Source organism: Neoarius graeffei, chromosome 7, assembly GCF_027579695.1.
Source record: "Neoarius graeffei isolate fNeoGra1 chromosome 7, fNeoGra1.pri, whole genome shotgun sequence".
NCBI lineage: Eukaryota > Metazoa > Chordata > Actinopteri > Siluriformes > Ariidae > Neoarius > Neoarius graeffei.
Window position 1 is genome coordinate 65,679,350 of NC_083575.1, and position 17,417 is coordinate 65,696,766.

The 17,417-nt window shown below is 41.8% G+C and overlaps 1 protein-coding gene across 1 annotated transcript in view; it reads left to right on the forward strand.

Moving 5' to 3' along the window:
* marchf5 (membrane-associated ring finger (C3HC4) 5) overlaps positions 1-17,417 on the forward strand; it is a 92,925-nt gene that overhangs the window by 73,260 nt on the left and 2,248 nt on the right. Inside the window, exons 3-5 of the mRNA XM_060926244.1 lie at positions 12,472-12,602; positions 12,697-12,880; positions 15,490-15,656. Of these exons, the coding sequence (XP_060782227.1) occupies positions 12,472-12,602; positions 12,697-12,880; positions 15,490-15,656 (482 nt within the window). The remainder of the gene's footprint in view (positions 1-12,471; positions 12,603-12,696; positions 12,881-15,489; positions 15,657-17,417) is intronic.

A 17,417-nucleotide genomic window follows, 5' to 3' on the forward strand; every position in this document is an offset into this window, starting at 1 on the left:
GATTGCTGTAGATTGTGTACTGATGAATTGGCGTGCAAATTTTATTGGACTCACAACGTGGCATGAAAAATTTGGTCATTGGTTATAGCAACAGGGAGGGCTCCTTTTATTATTTTTTTCCTATTTTGAAACAAGTTGCTTTAACAAAGCAGTTGCTTTGTCATATTTTTCCATGGTGTTCTGTGTTTTATCATTTGCATTTAGCATCTTTTCTTTTTCCTTCCCAGAGGTCCACAATTCAATCTTTAAAGTGCCTGAAACCCAAATGTGGACCCACCAGTTGAGAAACGCTGGCTTAAGTGAAAGTAATGATCAGGGCAATCTGTCATACCCAATAATTTGTCATTGACATTTGTTATTGATTTAAAGTCTCATTTTAAACGGGGCCATGTTTACCACTGTGTTACATCACCTTTTCTTTTAGCAGCACTCAAAGCTTTTGGGAACTGAGGACCCTAATTGTTGAAACTGTGAACGTGAAATTCTTTCCCATTCTTTCTTGATAGCCGATATGCATTGCTTAACATTTCTGGGGTATCTGTTGTATTTTAAGCTTCATCATGCTCCATACATTTTCAGTGGAAGGCAGGCAGGCCAGTTCAGCACCTGCATTCTTATTTTGAAGCTACACTGTTATAACCTGCGGAAAGTAGCTTGGCATTGTCTTGCTGGAATAAGCAGGGATGTCCCTGAAAAAGACATTGTCTGGATCCGGACAATGTTGCTCCAAAACTGTACCTTTCAGTATTAATGGAGCCTTCACAGATGTGCAAGCTACCTATGCCATGGGCCCCCCCCCAATCACAGATGCTGGCTTTTAAGCTTTGTGCTGGTGTCTGGATGGTCTTTTTTTAGCCTGGAGAACGCAATGTCCATGATTTTCCAAAAACAGTTCAAAATGTGGACTCATCAGTCCACAGCATACTTTGTCGGTCCATCTCGGATGAGCTCGGGCCCAGAGAATTCAGCTGTGTTTCTGGATGTTGTTGGGATATGGCTTTTTCTTTGCGTGGCAGATGCAGTGATGAACTGTGTTTACTGACTACCGTTTTGCGAAGTGTTCCTGAGCCCATGTACTCATATATCCTTTATACAATCATGTTAGGTTTTTAATGCAGTGCCGCCTGAGGGATTGAAGGGCACAGGCATTCTGTGTTGGTTTTCAGACTTTTCACTTACGTGCAGAGACTTCTCTGGATTCTCTGAATCTTTTGTTATGGATTGTTGTGAAATCCCTAAATTCCTTGCAATTGTACATTGAGAAACATTGTTAAACTGCTGGACTATCCGCCCATACAGTTTTTCACAAAGTGGTGAACCTTGCCCCATCCTTGCTTGTGAACGACTGAGCCAGTCTTTGTATTGTATTCAGTTGAAAAGTATTTGAAAATTATTGCATTCTGTTCTTGTTTTACACGGCATGCCATCTTTTCTGGAAATTGGGTTATATATTAATGTAAGTCTAATGCACAGGAATTCAGCCTCTCACCTCGTATTTACAGCCCTGTGAATCATGAAGTCATCGATGACTGACTACCCATAATGGGTTTTTTTCTCCTCCCTTAGATAAGTTCACTTCAGTGAAAGATTTTCTTTATTTCCAGTAGACATGATGCGCATTAGCTACTTGGCTGGAAGGCAGGGAAAAAAAAAATGTCCCGTCCCCCCCTTAAGGAATTTAGGCCATTCCATTTTGGCCAAAAGTTCTGTCAGTTTGGAGACCCATACAAACTACAGGGCTGTACGTTAACTTTCCTGCACTGATGCTAAAGAGATTAAAGTGCTGATGACACGTTTTTTTGACATCTTTGGCCATGTTTTATAATATAAAAAGTAATTCCCGATGATCCATATATTAATTCACGAAGGCACCTATTTTACAAGTTATGATAAACGCGGCTATTTGAGCAAATTTGACGGGGCTGCAGCACCCAGGAGACGAAAGAGGAGGAGGGGCTATATGATGTCAGCAAAAGAATCTTCCTCCTAACTTACCAGTTTGTTGTTGATGCGAGAGGTGTTCAGTTTATCATTATTAGTATTATTATTATACATTATTATACATTATTATAATATAGTTATTATGCCTTCGCGTTGTGTTGCCGGCTTTTGCTCCAAAACCCACAAGGATGGGGTAAGTTTATTCAAGTTTCCCAGAGATCCCGAGCTGCATGCAAAGTGGGTGAAGCAAGTCAGGCGCACTTGTGACAAGTGGGAGCCCTCACCAACATCCGTCCTGTGCTCTGAACACTTTGATTTGGATTGTTTTGACACCCTTCCCAGCTTAAAAGAATCTCTTGGGTGTTCAGTTCAGCACAAACGTGTGTTACTACCATCAGCAGTGCCTACAGTATTCCGGGGGGGTCTACTAGTAGCTATGCCGGATCCAGCAGTCGCCTGGGACAAGGCGACTCCTCCAAAGACAGTCCTCCTGTCAGAACATGTGTTGAGAAACGACATAAGATAAAGGTACATAGAGCTATAGAGTGCTCTATGATGCTAAAAATAGTAACCATGCGGTCTGCGCGGCCATCTTGGAAGTGACTCGCTCCAGAGCGCTCATAGAGTACACATCATAGAGTACACATTCATGGTTTGTTGATGTGATAGATTTGTAGTAGCAGTTGTAGTATTTTGCCTTTGCATTGTGGTCTCTTATTGCCAAGTTGAAAGAATTTGTTTCTCAAAGCAAACGCTGAGGGAAAGCTAACTTAGCCAGACAAGTAGGCTGCAGATTGTCATTTGCTTACGCTGATGTAGGTTATCAAATATTTTGCTTCATTCAAGGATAAAACTAAGAACCCATAAACCAGAAGACGTGCCTGCCAATATTATCCTACATGTATCACGGATCAGGCATAGTCGTAAGCTTATTATGTTAGCCGTTTGCATGCTCCATTTGGAACTATGTATTCAGTGTAGCATGCGGCTTACATGATATAAGCAGTGTTTACACATGCAAGACAACAATACACAATATTAAAATATTGATTCCGTAACATTTTGAACAAATACGGGTTGACCTACCAATCCTTGTTATCCAACCTTGTGGTGTTCGATGCTGGGCTGTCTGCCTGTCCGCTGTCCATCTCGGGGTCGGAGTCGCTCTCAGATTGCACAGTAACAGGTTCAAACCTGTACGGTTGGATGCACCCGTGTTCGTCATCACTTGATTCTTCCGATCTATCCCACTCACAACACAATTCTAGACTCCCAGAAGAGGAAGAGCTAGAGAGTTCACCGGCGTTTTCATGCGCCATTTCCACTGAGTAGAACAGCCAGTGAACCGCAGCGTGTTCTTCCGCTGACGTCACAACATGGCCGCGAGCCACGGACCCAGTTTTCTTGCGCTGTGCAATTAAAAGTTGGATATTCGCGTAACAGCTTCTTTTCACATAATTATAACAGAAATCTAGCATGTTTGCCATGTTGTATAGTTTATTTAAGAAATTGCATAGAGTCATGTTCGTGTCATCAGCCCTTTAATAGTTTTGTAGTGCAGAACACAAAATTGTAGCATGCATATAAAACCTCTGTTACCTGCTCTAAAAACAACCACTTGTAGTGCAGTTCATCACTCAATCAGGTATGTGACTGGCAAAGGATATGAATGTTGCATACAGGGCACACAGACTCCAAACATTAACAAGGAACGTGTTCAGATATCTGGAAAAAAAAAAAAAAATTTTTCACCCTTAATTTCACTTGACGGTGGTGCTTCTTGAGTTTCTTCCTCGTGGGCTCATTTGGGGCAAGCTACTTGGAAAGAGTAGTGAGCTAAGCTACCAGTTACTCTGCATTACATTACATGAAGTTTCATGACACTGAAGCGACCCACCAGAGAAATGGAGCAAGCCAAGTTACACCAACGTGACAAAAGAAGCAACTTTTTTATTTTTTATTTTAATTGAACCAGCCTGATGCTAAGTCAGTGCTGTGTCACTGATCAATATCGTGGTCAGTCAAACGGATACACAGGTTAGAAAAATGTTCAGTTGTTTATTAAACAACAACCTGTGATCATTACTCTCACTGCTCCAAAACCAGCTTGGCAACCAAACAAAAACCGATGGGCCATATGATGAAATGTGTGCGCACACACCTGTTTGCATGGCCATTGAGTGGTTTGCAGTGTCAATCACCCCATGTGATGGCACCGTCATATGGAAGTGTTTCTATGGCTACACGTTGCCTTGTACATGGGCAGTCAATGTGCACAAACATGGACACAAAATTAAATAAAACACTTGGCCTTTTTATTTGGACCATAGCAGAAAGATCAGCTTTGCTTGAGCTTCAGAAATGCTCAGGAAAATGTAGCTTCCACTACCATGCTACCTGATCAATAAAAGAGCTTCACAACTGAAAAGCTGTTTGATTCAGAAAATGTTGCTGAAAAACGTAGTTATGGATTGTTGTGAAATTCGTCCATCTGTCCAGTCACGTTTTCATTTCCGGGCCATGTCTTTTTTTAAAACTACTGAAGATCTCTTCATGAAACTTGGTAAACCTATCAAGCAACATGTGAACTGGTGCCTTTTGCTATTTTGGGGTTTTGAAAAAAAGTATTTTTCATATTTTTACATAAATGGATTTTGACTTGGTTTCTAAGAGCAGTGTTTGTTTCCGGAGCGCATATCCAAAACTATTCATGATACGGATTTGAAACTTGGTATACATGTTAACAAGGTGATGCAGATGTGCCTTTTCTTACTAAGAAATTTGAAAAACCTTTCATTTTTCATGTTTCCATGGAAACAATTTTAGACTTAGTCTCTCAGGTTAGTCTTGGGGTCAGTTTTGTTTCTGGAGCAGAACTTGAAAACTGAGTGGTACGGTCTTGAAAGTTGGTATGTGTGTTGATTAAGTAATGTATATGTGCCTTTTGATACTAAGAAATGTGAGAAATTTTAACTTTTAGCTCACCTGGACCAAAGGTCCGGTGGGTTTATGCCATGGGCTGCTGAGGTCAGGATAAAGAGGTAGGGTTGGTTTCCTGCAGCAGAACTTGAAAAATGTGACATAATATCTTGAAACTTGGTATATAGGGTGGGGGATATAGATGACTGTCTTCTTGTTAAACTAGGAACACCATTACTTACAGCAAAGCTACTGCTTAACACTGCTAGCTAGCTCAACTTGCTGAAGAAACGGGGATTGTTTGCTAGGAATTGTGGGATTTGGTGTTGGCTGTATGAACTCTGTACAGGCAGGTATATGATTATTAATCGAACAATAGACTACAGCTACCAAGTAGAATAGCAATGCACCACCGATTCACCTCTCACACACACCCCTTCACTTGACCCCAAATGTGTCCTGTCTCTCTTGCACGCACACAAACAAACAAAACTGTATTGCACAAGTACTACTGTGGTAGATTGATTCATCACATGTAACGTGTGTGGCACTGTACAGCCCTGAACTGCAGTTTAAACCCAGATATGTCAACTAGTAAATTCTTTTGATAGTGGAATGGAGAGACAATTCACCTTGCAAATCTTGTCACAAGGGCAAGGGATCAGTGTTTGAGAGAAAAACATGTTCGAGAAGGACACTGATGCTGTGATCCTATGATTTTGTCAGGATGTACCTATCAATTATATAAAGCAGTTCTCAGAAAAACACCAAAATATGAAGAATGGACAGATCAAGTCTAAACTTTTAAAGAATAATAATAGTGGCCATTAGGGCTGCACAATTAATCGAATTTAATCAAAAATCGCGATTTTGGCTGCCACGATTAAATTAAATGAAAATCACAATTTATTTCCATTTAAAATGCGAGCTCTGCTGCATATCTGATCAAGCACTTTTTGACCAGTACTCCGCCAAACCATTAGGGGGCGAACCGACGCATGTAAGGTTTCATTACTCCGCCTAAATAAGCAAGCAAGCCAAGTGCGCAGAGCTTCAGTGCAGCGGTATCCAGTGTTGCCAGATTGGGTGGTTTTAAGTGGGTTTTGGCGGATTTGAACATATTTTGGGCTGGAAAACGTCAGCAGTGTCTGGCAATACTGGCGGTATCTTCTTCAAGGGGTGATAGCAGGTAACAGATTGAGCGTATTTAGCACTGGAGGCAGTGTTGTGACCTGCCTTCGCTCATGTTTAAAGCCAGAGCATGTTGATAGGCTGGTCTTTCTAGCTAAAAACTTGTAGGCCTCAGTATAATGCTATGTAATTGTTGCAATTGAGTTTTCAGTTCCTTCATCCTTTGGTAATTTCTTGGATAAATTTCATTTATTTGTCATTTGGAAATCAGAATTTCTCTTTTAAATTTCATTCTGCACTGAAAGCTGTTCATATTGTTTGTTTGAATATAGTGAAATAAAATTTAAGTGATTTCCCTAACATCAAGCATAATCGTGATTACAATTTTGATCAAGATGATCGTGATTATCATTTTTTCCATAATCGTGCAGCCCTGGTGGCCATGTGATCTGTGGTTGCACCACGTAGTTCTGCAAAATGAGATATTGCTCTGTTATGAAGTGCTAATCGTTACCACTGAGGACCCAGGGTCTTTCCTACAGGGAGGTCAGTTAGCGATTATAAAAAAAAAAAAAGGTCTGTGTGCACTCCAGTGCCTCATTTCCTTATCCTTTGTGAAGATTGCTGTCCACATGGTGCAGCCTGATTGTTCTTCAGTCCTCTTCCTTTCAACTTCAATCAAAATGTGACTTTCCATGTTGTTCAGTTCTTTATTTCCTGTGGTGGCTTTTTTTCCCCCCTCATTTGTTCCCCACGTTGTCAGGATGATTCATCAGCTAAGATGAGTCACATCAGTGTGTTCAGGAATATGGAAGCTAACTAGGAAAGTTGTCCCGTCCCCCCCCCCCCCCCCCCCCTTTCCTTTTTGTCCATGGTGAAGCCTTGCTGACACGTCAAGGTCTTCAGGTGTGTCTGGTTCATATCAAACAACCAACAAATCAGTGCTTTCAAAATCTCACTGTGCATGTAACCCATAGGTGAGCTGTTTTTCCTCATGGATTATAGTGGAGTTAGAAGAGGAAATTTTAAAGCTTCAGGCGAGGTAGCCTAATTCAGCTCTGCTGTTTTGAGGTTATTGGCAGCTCCTGGTCAGTGTGAGCCATGATCAGTAGATTGTGTGTCTGCTATGGCAGTAAACAGGCACTGAGCTATTTATAGTGTGTGTTTGCGCTGTGCTGCTCATCGTGATGTGCTGTATCTGCTGGACACAACTTGCACCTGCAGCTAGTACACAGTCTGGTCATTCTGTCACACTGTTTAACTCTGTCTGCCTGTGTTTGTTTCTCTGTGCCTCTCTCCCCCCCCCCCCCCCCCCCCCCCCAAGTCTGTCTCTGCCTCTCTCTGTTGCTCTCGCTCCTTGTCCCCTCCCTTCTCCGTGTCAGTCGCTCTCGCTCTTTGGCCCCTCGCTGCTCCGCGCCTGTCGCTCTCTGGCCCCTCGCTGCTCCGCGTCTGTCGCTCTCTGGCCCCTCGCTGCTCCGTGTCTGTCTCGCTCGCTCTTTATCCCACTAAATTATTAATCTTAAAATATGTGCAAAGGACTGAGGACGTACCGGTAAAGCCCTTTACGGTTATTCATGGTTATATTGATCTTTTATTGTGCTGTTCACGTTGATTTAAACACACTGACGCACTTATTTTGAAGTATATAATTGTGCATCCACTAGAGAGCTTTGATGAACCGGAATGTTCATTTCCCATATTTTGTGCAAATCCAAACTGGGGATTTTATTCTGCAGTGAACAGAACGGTCATCTCTGATTCCAAGCCCCCACTCTGAATCTGCTTGTCATCCCCCCCCCCCCCCCCCCCCCCCCCCCCAATCAATTTTTATTTCTGTGTGTTGGAGACTGTCTTTGTGCCTCTGTGCAAATGGATTGGATAACCTTCAGATTGCCTTACTAAAACCCTTCTTTTTGTTCTCTCTCCAATTCCTTTGTTCCCGTCTACTTGTCTGGCTGGGTCAGGCTCATGTTGCTTTATTTCTGGATAGTGCTGTCTGTATCATTTCACCTCGTCATCTGTGTCCAGCTGTGAAATTGCACTGCATGTGTGCTCCGATTCATTTTGCAAAAGAAAGTCTACAGCGGGGAGAGGAGAGAGACGGAGCGGGCACCAACGCTGCCTTTGTCTTAGTTTTTTCAAAGTTAAGCTTTCCCAAGTCATTAAACATTTCCTTCTTCAGACATTCTGGCTTGAATATCTGCCAGTCAATATTTTTGATTTGGGACCTGAAATGAATTTGAAGGAGATTTCCTGGTGCTGTGCAGGAGTACACAGTGGATGGAGACGCATGAAAGAAGAGGCAGCTTCACGAGTCCAGACTGTAATTGAGTCGTACTGGCTTTGATGAGCAAATTGTAAAGAAGCGCGATCTTAAAGCAAACACTGACGGGGCTCAATTATTTTTGCTCACCTTATTTTCTTTTTAGCCAGATGCGCTTGTAGGAAGGGAGAACAAGGAGGAATAATGCACTTACCTCAAGAAGGATCTTGGCAAACAACTCCACCTCCTGCTTAGTCACTATATATGAAACTGCTGTGGATCAGATGAACCACTTAAAACTTGAGCATAAAAATAATCAGCAGCACCCATGCAGTCAGCAAACACAGCTGACCTTACTGATCAGAGTGCTGACAGAAAGAGAAAGGACCGCATCTAGTGATGTCAGCTTTATGCTTTTATTCCCGTGCCAAGGCTGCACGATGCATTAACTCGATGCTGAGCGAGAAAAATTACTAGAGATGTCGTACATGCAGCAGTTACTGCACCTGTAAGATGGAGTATTTCTATAGTGTTCGCAGTTTCTAAAACCAATGGACCTTGTACCATTTGAGTGTTCTACAGTGAGGTTTTAAGTGTGTGCACAGAGTGGAATACTGGAGTATGACGCCTCATTAGCAAACATGCTGCAGCAGATCCGGAGATGCTCTCCTTTACTACATATCAGTTTACGTACCCAATTAATGTGTCTTAACTTCCTATGTATTACTCTATTGTGAAATTAAAAAGGGAGTGTTTTGGTAATTACCCCACTACCACCACACACACACTCGAGGAACATAACCTCAAGAGCAGGCCACCAAAGGAGGCACAGTAATCCTTAGTCTTACTTTGTTTAAATTTATTTTAAAGATGCACTACATCCATCCTCCAGGTCACAGGTTCTCAACTACCCCTTTTCCACCAACGCGGACTGGCTGGTGCTAATGCCAGTTTGGAGTTGGTTCAACTTCTACCTTGGTCACAATGATCCCGCCCCTAAAATAAGTAGTTCGTGGTTTTAGACCGGTAACGTGTTGGCACTGCTCTCGAACCAGTTTTCCCGGCCAAGAGTCGGTTCTTTGGCTGTCGAAATGCAAAGAACTGGTTCGTGATTAGGCACCAGCTCCAAACCAGGTTAATTATAAGTAGTTATATTTATTATCGAGTTCTTCTGGTTATTAGCCTATTTGATTGCTCGCTTGAATGGGTTTGTCAGTGGAAAATTTGGTTATAGAAAGCTCTATGGCTGCAACAAATGGCCAAATTATTACTGTACACATTTAAATGAGCCTAATATTTAAATAGTTAAATTATGTTTGAGGGGGGGTGAAATTTATTGGCTGCAAAATTTCCTGAAGCCTGGCTCCAAGTCTTCTGACTAAAGAAAGATATACACTCTACCTCAGTGACAACTGTATTGACTTTCTGAGAGCCATTCTATGTAATTAGCTAAAAAAAGGCCTGACTGAAGTTTCACAATGTTCCTGTTGTGCTAATGACCAAGTTTCAAGGTGGACTGTGTAGTCACTCATTTCTCTCACCAGTCTGGATGAAGACTTTGGCACAAGTCTGAATTAAGGGACCAACGCTGATGGGGATTTCTCTTTTCTCAAATTAATGTTTCATCTCGATTTGTGTCACTTGATCATATTTCTGGTCAGGTTTAGCTTTATACCAGATTAAAAATTTGGCATTGAGGCTTCCTGTAGCTGTCCTCAGGTGGCCAACATCAGGGACAAAAAGTTTTTGTCGACAGCCAGCTGCTGGCACAGAGGGACTAGAAACACTTTTTCCAGTAGGCCGGGAGCTCAGGGTGGCTCGCTTTGCACCCACTTTTTAAAACCATCTTAATTATGGAAACTGTGGCCAGCAGGAGAAACAAATAGCTCAGCTTTTCCTTTTTCCAATAGCCATTAAGGAGGGCTCCCACCCCCAGCCTCCCCACAGTGCCATGCTGTAATGCTTAGACAAGGAGAAAGAAGCAGAGATTCCTGTACTGTCATCAGAGATGGATGGATGTTCCAGTGAGCGATATTGATGAGACTGGCACAGGAAGGTAAAAGCACTGCCCTGCAAAGTGGCTGCATTGGCCGTGTCTAAAAGCAAAGGTTCTCCAAGCTCAGAAATACTTAGGAGATTAAATTGGATGGGGTTTTTTTTCTTTCTCCTCCAAGTACGTTAATATTACATTAGTGTTAGCGTTTGAGTTTTCATGTTCATCGCTTGTGCTTATTGGTGGCCTAATACAGGTTTTCCTTATTTGCTCAAATTGACTTTTTTTTTTGAGATTACTCAATAAGGAAGGCTCTTCTACCACTTGGAATCACATGCTTTCATAGTTTCCTAGTTACGTGCCAGTACCAGTATATTAAGTGATTCATGGCAGTAGTCCGTTTATTTGACCACTCATGGTAAATGCTCCTAATTAGCCACTTAGACATGATGAATGTTTGTGTTCTTACTGTGGCTGGTGGTGAGAATAGGTGTCGTTGCAGCACTGTAGACAGTCCTTGGAAAACACCTGTTTAAACCTGTAATGTGAACATGTGCATGTGAGTGGAGTCGAAGCCGCAGGCCGTTTCGTCACCGTTGTAGGAGAAAAGAAGGATAAGAACTGAAAGGGAGGCACTCGCCAGTGTCGGGAACGCTCGGTTCTTTCCTTGCCAGTCTGTGGTGCCATGGCAACAGTGCCACACGGTCTGCTTTTTAAAATGAAGGAGCAGCCGGAGTTTCATTCAAACCAGCCTGCGCAAGATTTAACAGCTCTCTGTCCTTCAGTAAATCACATCATGCCCTTGCTTTGACTTGGACTGAAATTCTTTTCTTCCTGCCTCAAATACATTCAGCTTTGAAAATGGTGCTACTGAAATATTTTGCTTGAGTTAAACCTATACTCCAATACTTTTTGCCAACTTTCAGCAGCCATTTCACAGCCAACCTGACTTCTCCTTTATGTGAAGAGAAGGCTAGTGCTGTGTTGTGGGTTTGTTTGTTTGTTTGTTTGTTTTTAAAGCATATGTAGAGGTTATAAATGTTTGGATGGATGGAGGAAATCAGGTTGCCTGCTAGTAACGGGGCACGTCTTACCGAGCTGCTTAAATAATGAGTCGGAGAGGAAGAAAGCGAAGTATCGAGAGTGTAGTTCTGAATTCATTAATGCATCCTACCTTTTAAAGTAAGCTTTTAGCATTATGGCATTTTCCATCCACTGGTATCGGAGGAAGTGTTGGGGACTTTCACTGTGAACGTGGTTTTCCACTGGCATTTATAACTATGCATAAATTGCAAAGTAATAATGGACAATCAAGGAGCGGCAGTCAATCAACTTCTCCCCAGTCGCAGTCAGTACCAGTAAATTTACATTCCGTTCGAAATGATTCACCATCTATTGTACGTGTGGGAATCTGGAGAGACGCGAGTTCCCTGTTTCCCCATTGCTTCAATACTCGGATCATCACAATGTAACATGTCGTCTGTAATGAATGGCAGACAATTTTCTCATTATGTGTTCTAACACACCTACGTGTCCTTCGTCAGTAGATGTTAATTGGCACGTATTTCTGATCAGTTGTCTTACTGCAGAAAAGCACAAACTACACAGGGGCAGGGTTAGAAACCACTGGCCTGAGGAATGCAGTAGTGAGAGTGCCTAATATTCACATGATCAGCTCAAGTGAAAATATAATGCAGAAGCTCTCTATGATCATTGTGGTAAAAGCTCAGTATATAGTGGTGGCAGTGACTGTTGTGTTGTGTTCCGTTCCCAACCCCAGCGCTGCAGCATTAATTATAAATTCGAATAGTATTTTTCGGCAGGTTTGGATTGTGCGAGACCTGTGCAGTCCTGCCTCCTGCCAGGGCCGGAGTTTGTAGAATGCATGTTTAGCATCAGCTAGTAAACAAGGAGAAGAGGATGTACTGAGCTGACTGCTAAATGCCAGAAAATGATTTGCTGCCCCCTGCTGGAGAGGCAGACCCTTCTGTGATCCGTCTTCTAGTTCATTTTATCTTTTTCTAGTCCTTTATGTAATACCTGTGGTGCTAAACTTGCCCTTTTAATAGTGGACTCGGTGTCCCGCTAAGCAATTTGTAATGAACGCCACCTTAAAAATAACAGTCAAGGAAAAGTGAAATCCTGCACCATGTATTTGTTGAGTAAAGGGCTTTGGTGCAGAATTTTTGAGAAGTGATTAGATCAACAAACTGTCTCTGTGCAGGGCCCGTTGTGTATGTGCTGGACCTGGCAGACAGGCTCATCTCCAAGGCGTGCCCGTTTGCTGCAGCTGGCATCATGGTGGGCTCCATCTACTGGACAGCAGTCACGTATGGAGCGGTCACGGTGATGCAGGTGAGCACACAGAGAGAAACACCTGTTTTAAATTCACATTCGGGGGGGGGGGATGTGCAAGATTTAATCGACTCTGTGGTTTTTGTTTTGCCAGGTGGTTGGCCATAAGGAGGGGCTGGACGTGATGGAAAGGGCTGATCCACTGTTCCTCCTTATCGGGCTGCCCACCATCCCAGTCATGCTCATTCTGGGAAAGATGATACGTTGGGAGGACTATGTGCTGCGTCTATGGAGGAAGTATTCCAATAAACTGCAGATCCTCAACAGCATCTTCCCAGGTTAGAGTCCTGTCCATGCCTGCTGCTCCGTTTTCTTGCTGTAGCTTACAGAATATCTGTACTGGATGAAATGCTGCATTTGGAAGAGTGCTGAACCCAAAACACACTGCTCTGGACTAAATTATCTCTCTACACTACGCATCTAAACTAAAAACCTGAGTACAGCCTGGAGTAGGGCTGGGCGATAAAATGATAACGATACGTATCGCGATAGACACATACTTGATATCAATAGAAACAAGCGTTAGCCAAGCGTTTTTCAAGAAACAAGCGTTAGCCAGAGCCCTCTCTGGTTTAGGTCCGCTTTCAATCAACTGTTGTTGCGAAGCAAGCTTGGTTGCATGAGCAAAGGCACTCGTCCTCTGGTGCCTAGCAACGCATAGGGAGTGACACGCTGATAGCCAATCATGTAATAGTATCGCGTTTGGTTGCGCTGTCTCGTGGTCGTGTTTATTTTTTTTCCAGAAACAGCGTGGCCAAGAAAAGAAAGATGAGTGCCGGAACGAGCGAGGAAATTGTGGATAAAGTCAGTAAGGTCAGATGTTACAGATGTAAAGTCTTAAGTCTACCTCAGTTTTACTTTAATTTCTTCTATGTTTACAAAACACTATTTTTATTTTATTAAACCTTCAATGAAAATATACTTGAATAGTTTAAGAATAGTCTAAGTCTACCTCAGTTTCACTCAATTTCTTTTATGTTTATAAAGCGCTGCATATTTTTATTTGTTTTTAAATGTTATTCACCAGAGGATGAACTTTTTTTGCACTAAACTTGCAGTAAAAAATTAAAACTATGACAGTCCTTCTCACATAGCAGGTTTTGCTATGTTTACATTTAACACTTTGCTCATGTTTTTATAACACTTGAGTTTTTTAAGCACTTTATTATTGATAATTGCTCAGTTTTTGTTGTGATCGTAACATTGAACATGCGTGTTGACATTCCTTGCTTATTGGCTGTCAGAGGAAGTTTAAGTTTAAAATAAATGTTTGAATTTAGTATTGTTCCCTCCTGGTCCTTATTTTAAATAGGTCATAAAATGTTTCAATAATTATCGATATCGACCAATATGAAACACTTGTATCGTGATACAGATTTCAGCCATATCGCCCAGCCCTAGCCTGGAGAAAGTCGACTGCGTTCGCTCTTGCTGAATATTTCCAAAATAATGCTGTGCAGATCGTCTAAGTGTCCGACAGGGAACTGAGTCAGTGTGTGTCGTATTGTCGAAAACAGCCCAGGTCTCTTTACATCAGCCATCAGTTCTCAACTGTCATGGAGTTTCGTATTGAAGTGTCAAGGGAGCAAATGTATTATTCGCACATTTAATGAACCGTATAAGACAGAAATCTCCAAGTGCACCATCTGAACTCGTATGTACTTACTATTGTAGCATGTAGGATGTGTATAAAAAGTGTGCTATGAAGAATGTTTATTATGATGCTATTTATTATTATTGATGATACAAGCCACTACGCCTGAAGCATTAGATCTCGACCAAAGATTTTCTTCTTTCGCAAAGCCTACAGATTATAATTCGTACAATTTTATTTTGTAAACGCTTTGAGACTTGGTGTAATATGTCTGTAAAATTATTATTTATTATGAGATGTAGAAGTAGTCTAATACATGGATGATAACCAATGTTGGAGGAAAACTTTTTTTTTTTTCTTTCGATTACGTTCATTATGTCTGAATATTGTTAGCTTTTTCTTTTTTACCAGACATCTAATTTTTTAGGTTTGTTTACCTGACATGTTTCGACGTACGACTGTCGTCTTCCTCAGAGTGTCACCGGATGTTATTGGTGACACATCTTTTATCAGCTGATGTTTCCGAAGGCGTGGCCTTCCTGTCCGGTGACACTCTGAGGAAGACGACAGTCGTACGTCGAAACATGTCAGGTAAACAAACCTAAAAAGTTAGAGGAAAACATTCAACAACAGGGTGGTGTGATGTCTGACATGAAGTGGAATTACTGTTGATGATTTTCCTATGACAGCAGGTCCTAAAGTGTTTGTTTCTTTCCCATTATGTCACAGTGCTTCGTCAGTGATTACAAAATGTAAATTGTAAATGAACACCACATCTTGGGGAAATTCTATTATAGTTCCATTTAGTGGTCATGTTACCATAAAACAAAATGCTTACTGTTAGAGTGCTGACACACTGAACTCCTTTCATAATTACACATTTTGTTTTTCTAAAATCTGTTTCAGGCTTTGTGTAGGTCTGTTATACAAGCCCCTGTGAGTGAGCCGTTACTATCGGAACAATAACTTATTAGAACCAGCGCATTTGCATAAACGTATAATTTTAAATAACTTTTCTCTGAGCTGTGCGGTTATAGAAAATGAATCAACACCTTTCTTATTTGAGAGTTCAACAGCACTGTCGTATAATTAGGTTTATTAGCTGTCGGTGTGTTATCTCCCCACGCACAGACCTCTCCTATACGGTATACTCGAGACGACTGCATGTTGGGTAATCGGACAAGTTGTCCGAAATATTGTGAAATTCTTAAACACATAATTATAATCAGTCACTGCATCCTCCAACTGTTGAGGCTATATTTATTTTAAATCTGGACCACCCATGTTTTGCAGGGATTGGTTGTCCAGTTCCCAGAATCCCTGCCGAGGCAAGTCCGTTAGCCGATCATGTATCAGCCACTCGGATCCTGTGTGGCGCGCTGGTGTTTCCCACCATTGCCACCATCGTGGGCAAGCTCATGTTCAGCAGTGTCAACTCCAATCTGCAGAGGACCATCCTGGTAGGCTGGAAACATTTTATTTTTAGAATGTTCATCCAGGTCATCTAGAGTGTCTAGGAATAGTAAATAAGGATGATTTGTGTTTGAGTCTCGAACATCTTTCAGTCCTCCTCCATATGAATTTATTAAGAATGAACAACATGGCGTGCAAAATGACTTGAGGAAATTGACGATCAGTGGGCCATTTTTTAGCGCAAGACAATTGATGAGCTACATTTTGGTTAGTGTTATGAAAATGGTGACACCAACACTTAAAAGCAAATTGGATGTACACAGCGCTCGAAACTAACGGTGTCCCGACGTCCCGGGGACCATAAAAAATGTCATCGGGACACAAAATTATCATATCTGGGACAATCCCGGGACAATGGAAAAAAATAGATCTAGAAAAAAAGTTCTACATTAATATTATTTACAAAGCCGTAACACATGCGTAGACATTCACCTAATTTGTCAATTTTAATTTTAAAACGTTAACAGCGAAAAATACATAGTAGCTACACTTTCGATGCACCTGCATCCGTAGGCTACAGAGCAGCGCATTCTGTTCTAGAATCTTCGACCGGAGTCCGCATTATATGGACTTGGAATGGAATTGCTACCGCACACGCTGCGCCGACTCTTGCCAGAACAAAAATGCTGAAGTGGTTGAAGCGGACCGACCGCGGGGAAGAAACTGAAAGCCCAGACATAACGTCTCCGGGACCTTCAGGATCCAAAGTGTCATCGCCTGGTCTGCAGGCAACGTGAGCAACTGAATGAACTTAATGAACACTGTTAGACACGTTATAAAATACAACAGGAATGATGTGGATGATATTGACGGAAGATACCGTTCAACAGAATAAGTGAGTTTTCTTGGTGTCTTTCTAGTTCAGAAAGTTTAGTCAGTCAGCAGCACAACTAGGCTCGGACCTGCCACTATGCTGATGGTGCTAACATTTGCACCCGGCAGTGAAAGTTCATAAAATGGATAACGGAAAATTCATAAAAATGGATAACGGAAAGTTCATAAAAATGGATAACGGTAATGGATAACGGAAAGTTCATAAAAATGGATAAGGTAATGGTGAAAATTATAAGTTGGCCTTATAAGTGCCAACAGATGTTCAAGGTATAAGTAGATTAAATGAACATAAAAGGGGTCTTATTTTCAACTAGTGTACTGCAGATGTAGGGAGTTGAAACATTTTCTGAATGAGCTAGTTCTCATCTCATTATCTGTAGCCACTTTATCCTTCTACAGGGTCGCAGGCAAGCTGGAGCCTATCCCAGCTGACTACGGGCGAAAGACGGGGTACACCCTGGACAAGTCGCCAGGTCATCACAGGGCTGACACATAAAATCGCATAGTTACAAATATAATAGTAACTTCATATGATAATATTAACCACTGGTTATTTCAGAGAGGAAAAAAATGGGGACACGATTGCTTCCATTCAGGACAATACAACACAGAATTCGGGACCACTGGGGGACACAAAGAAAAAAAGTTAATTTCGAGCCCTGGATGTACACCATCAATGTTTAATTCTGATGAATTTTCTATAGCGGCCGCTGTGGCTGCTCAAACTCAAGCTGCATCTGAAACCACTGGTTTATTTTAAAGAACTTCATTTCTAGAGTAACATCTTGCACAAGGACATGCAGGCATTCAACAGTGGATGTTTAAAAATGTGTAAAGGAGGCATGAGAAGACCTTTTTTATCATTTTTGGAAGGAATCCCCAGCTTTCTAAAGCGGTCACTTAAATAAGAGGCT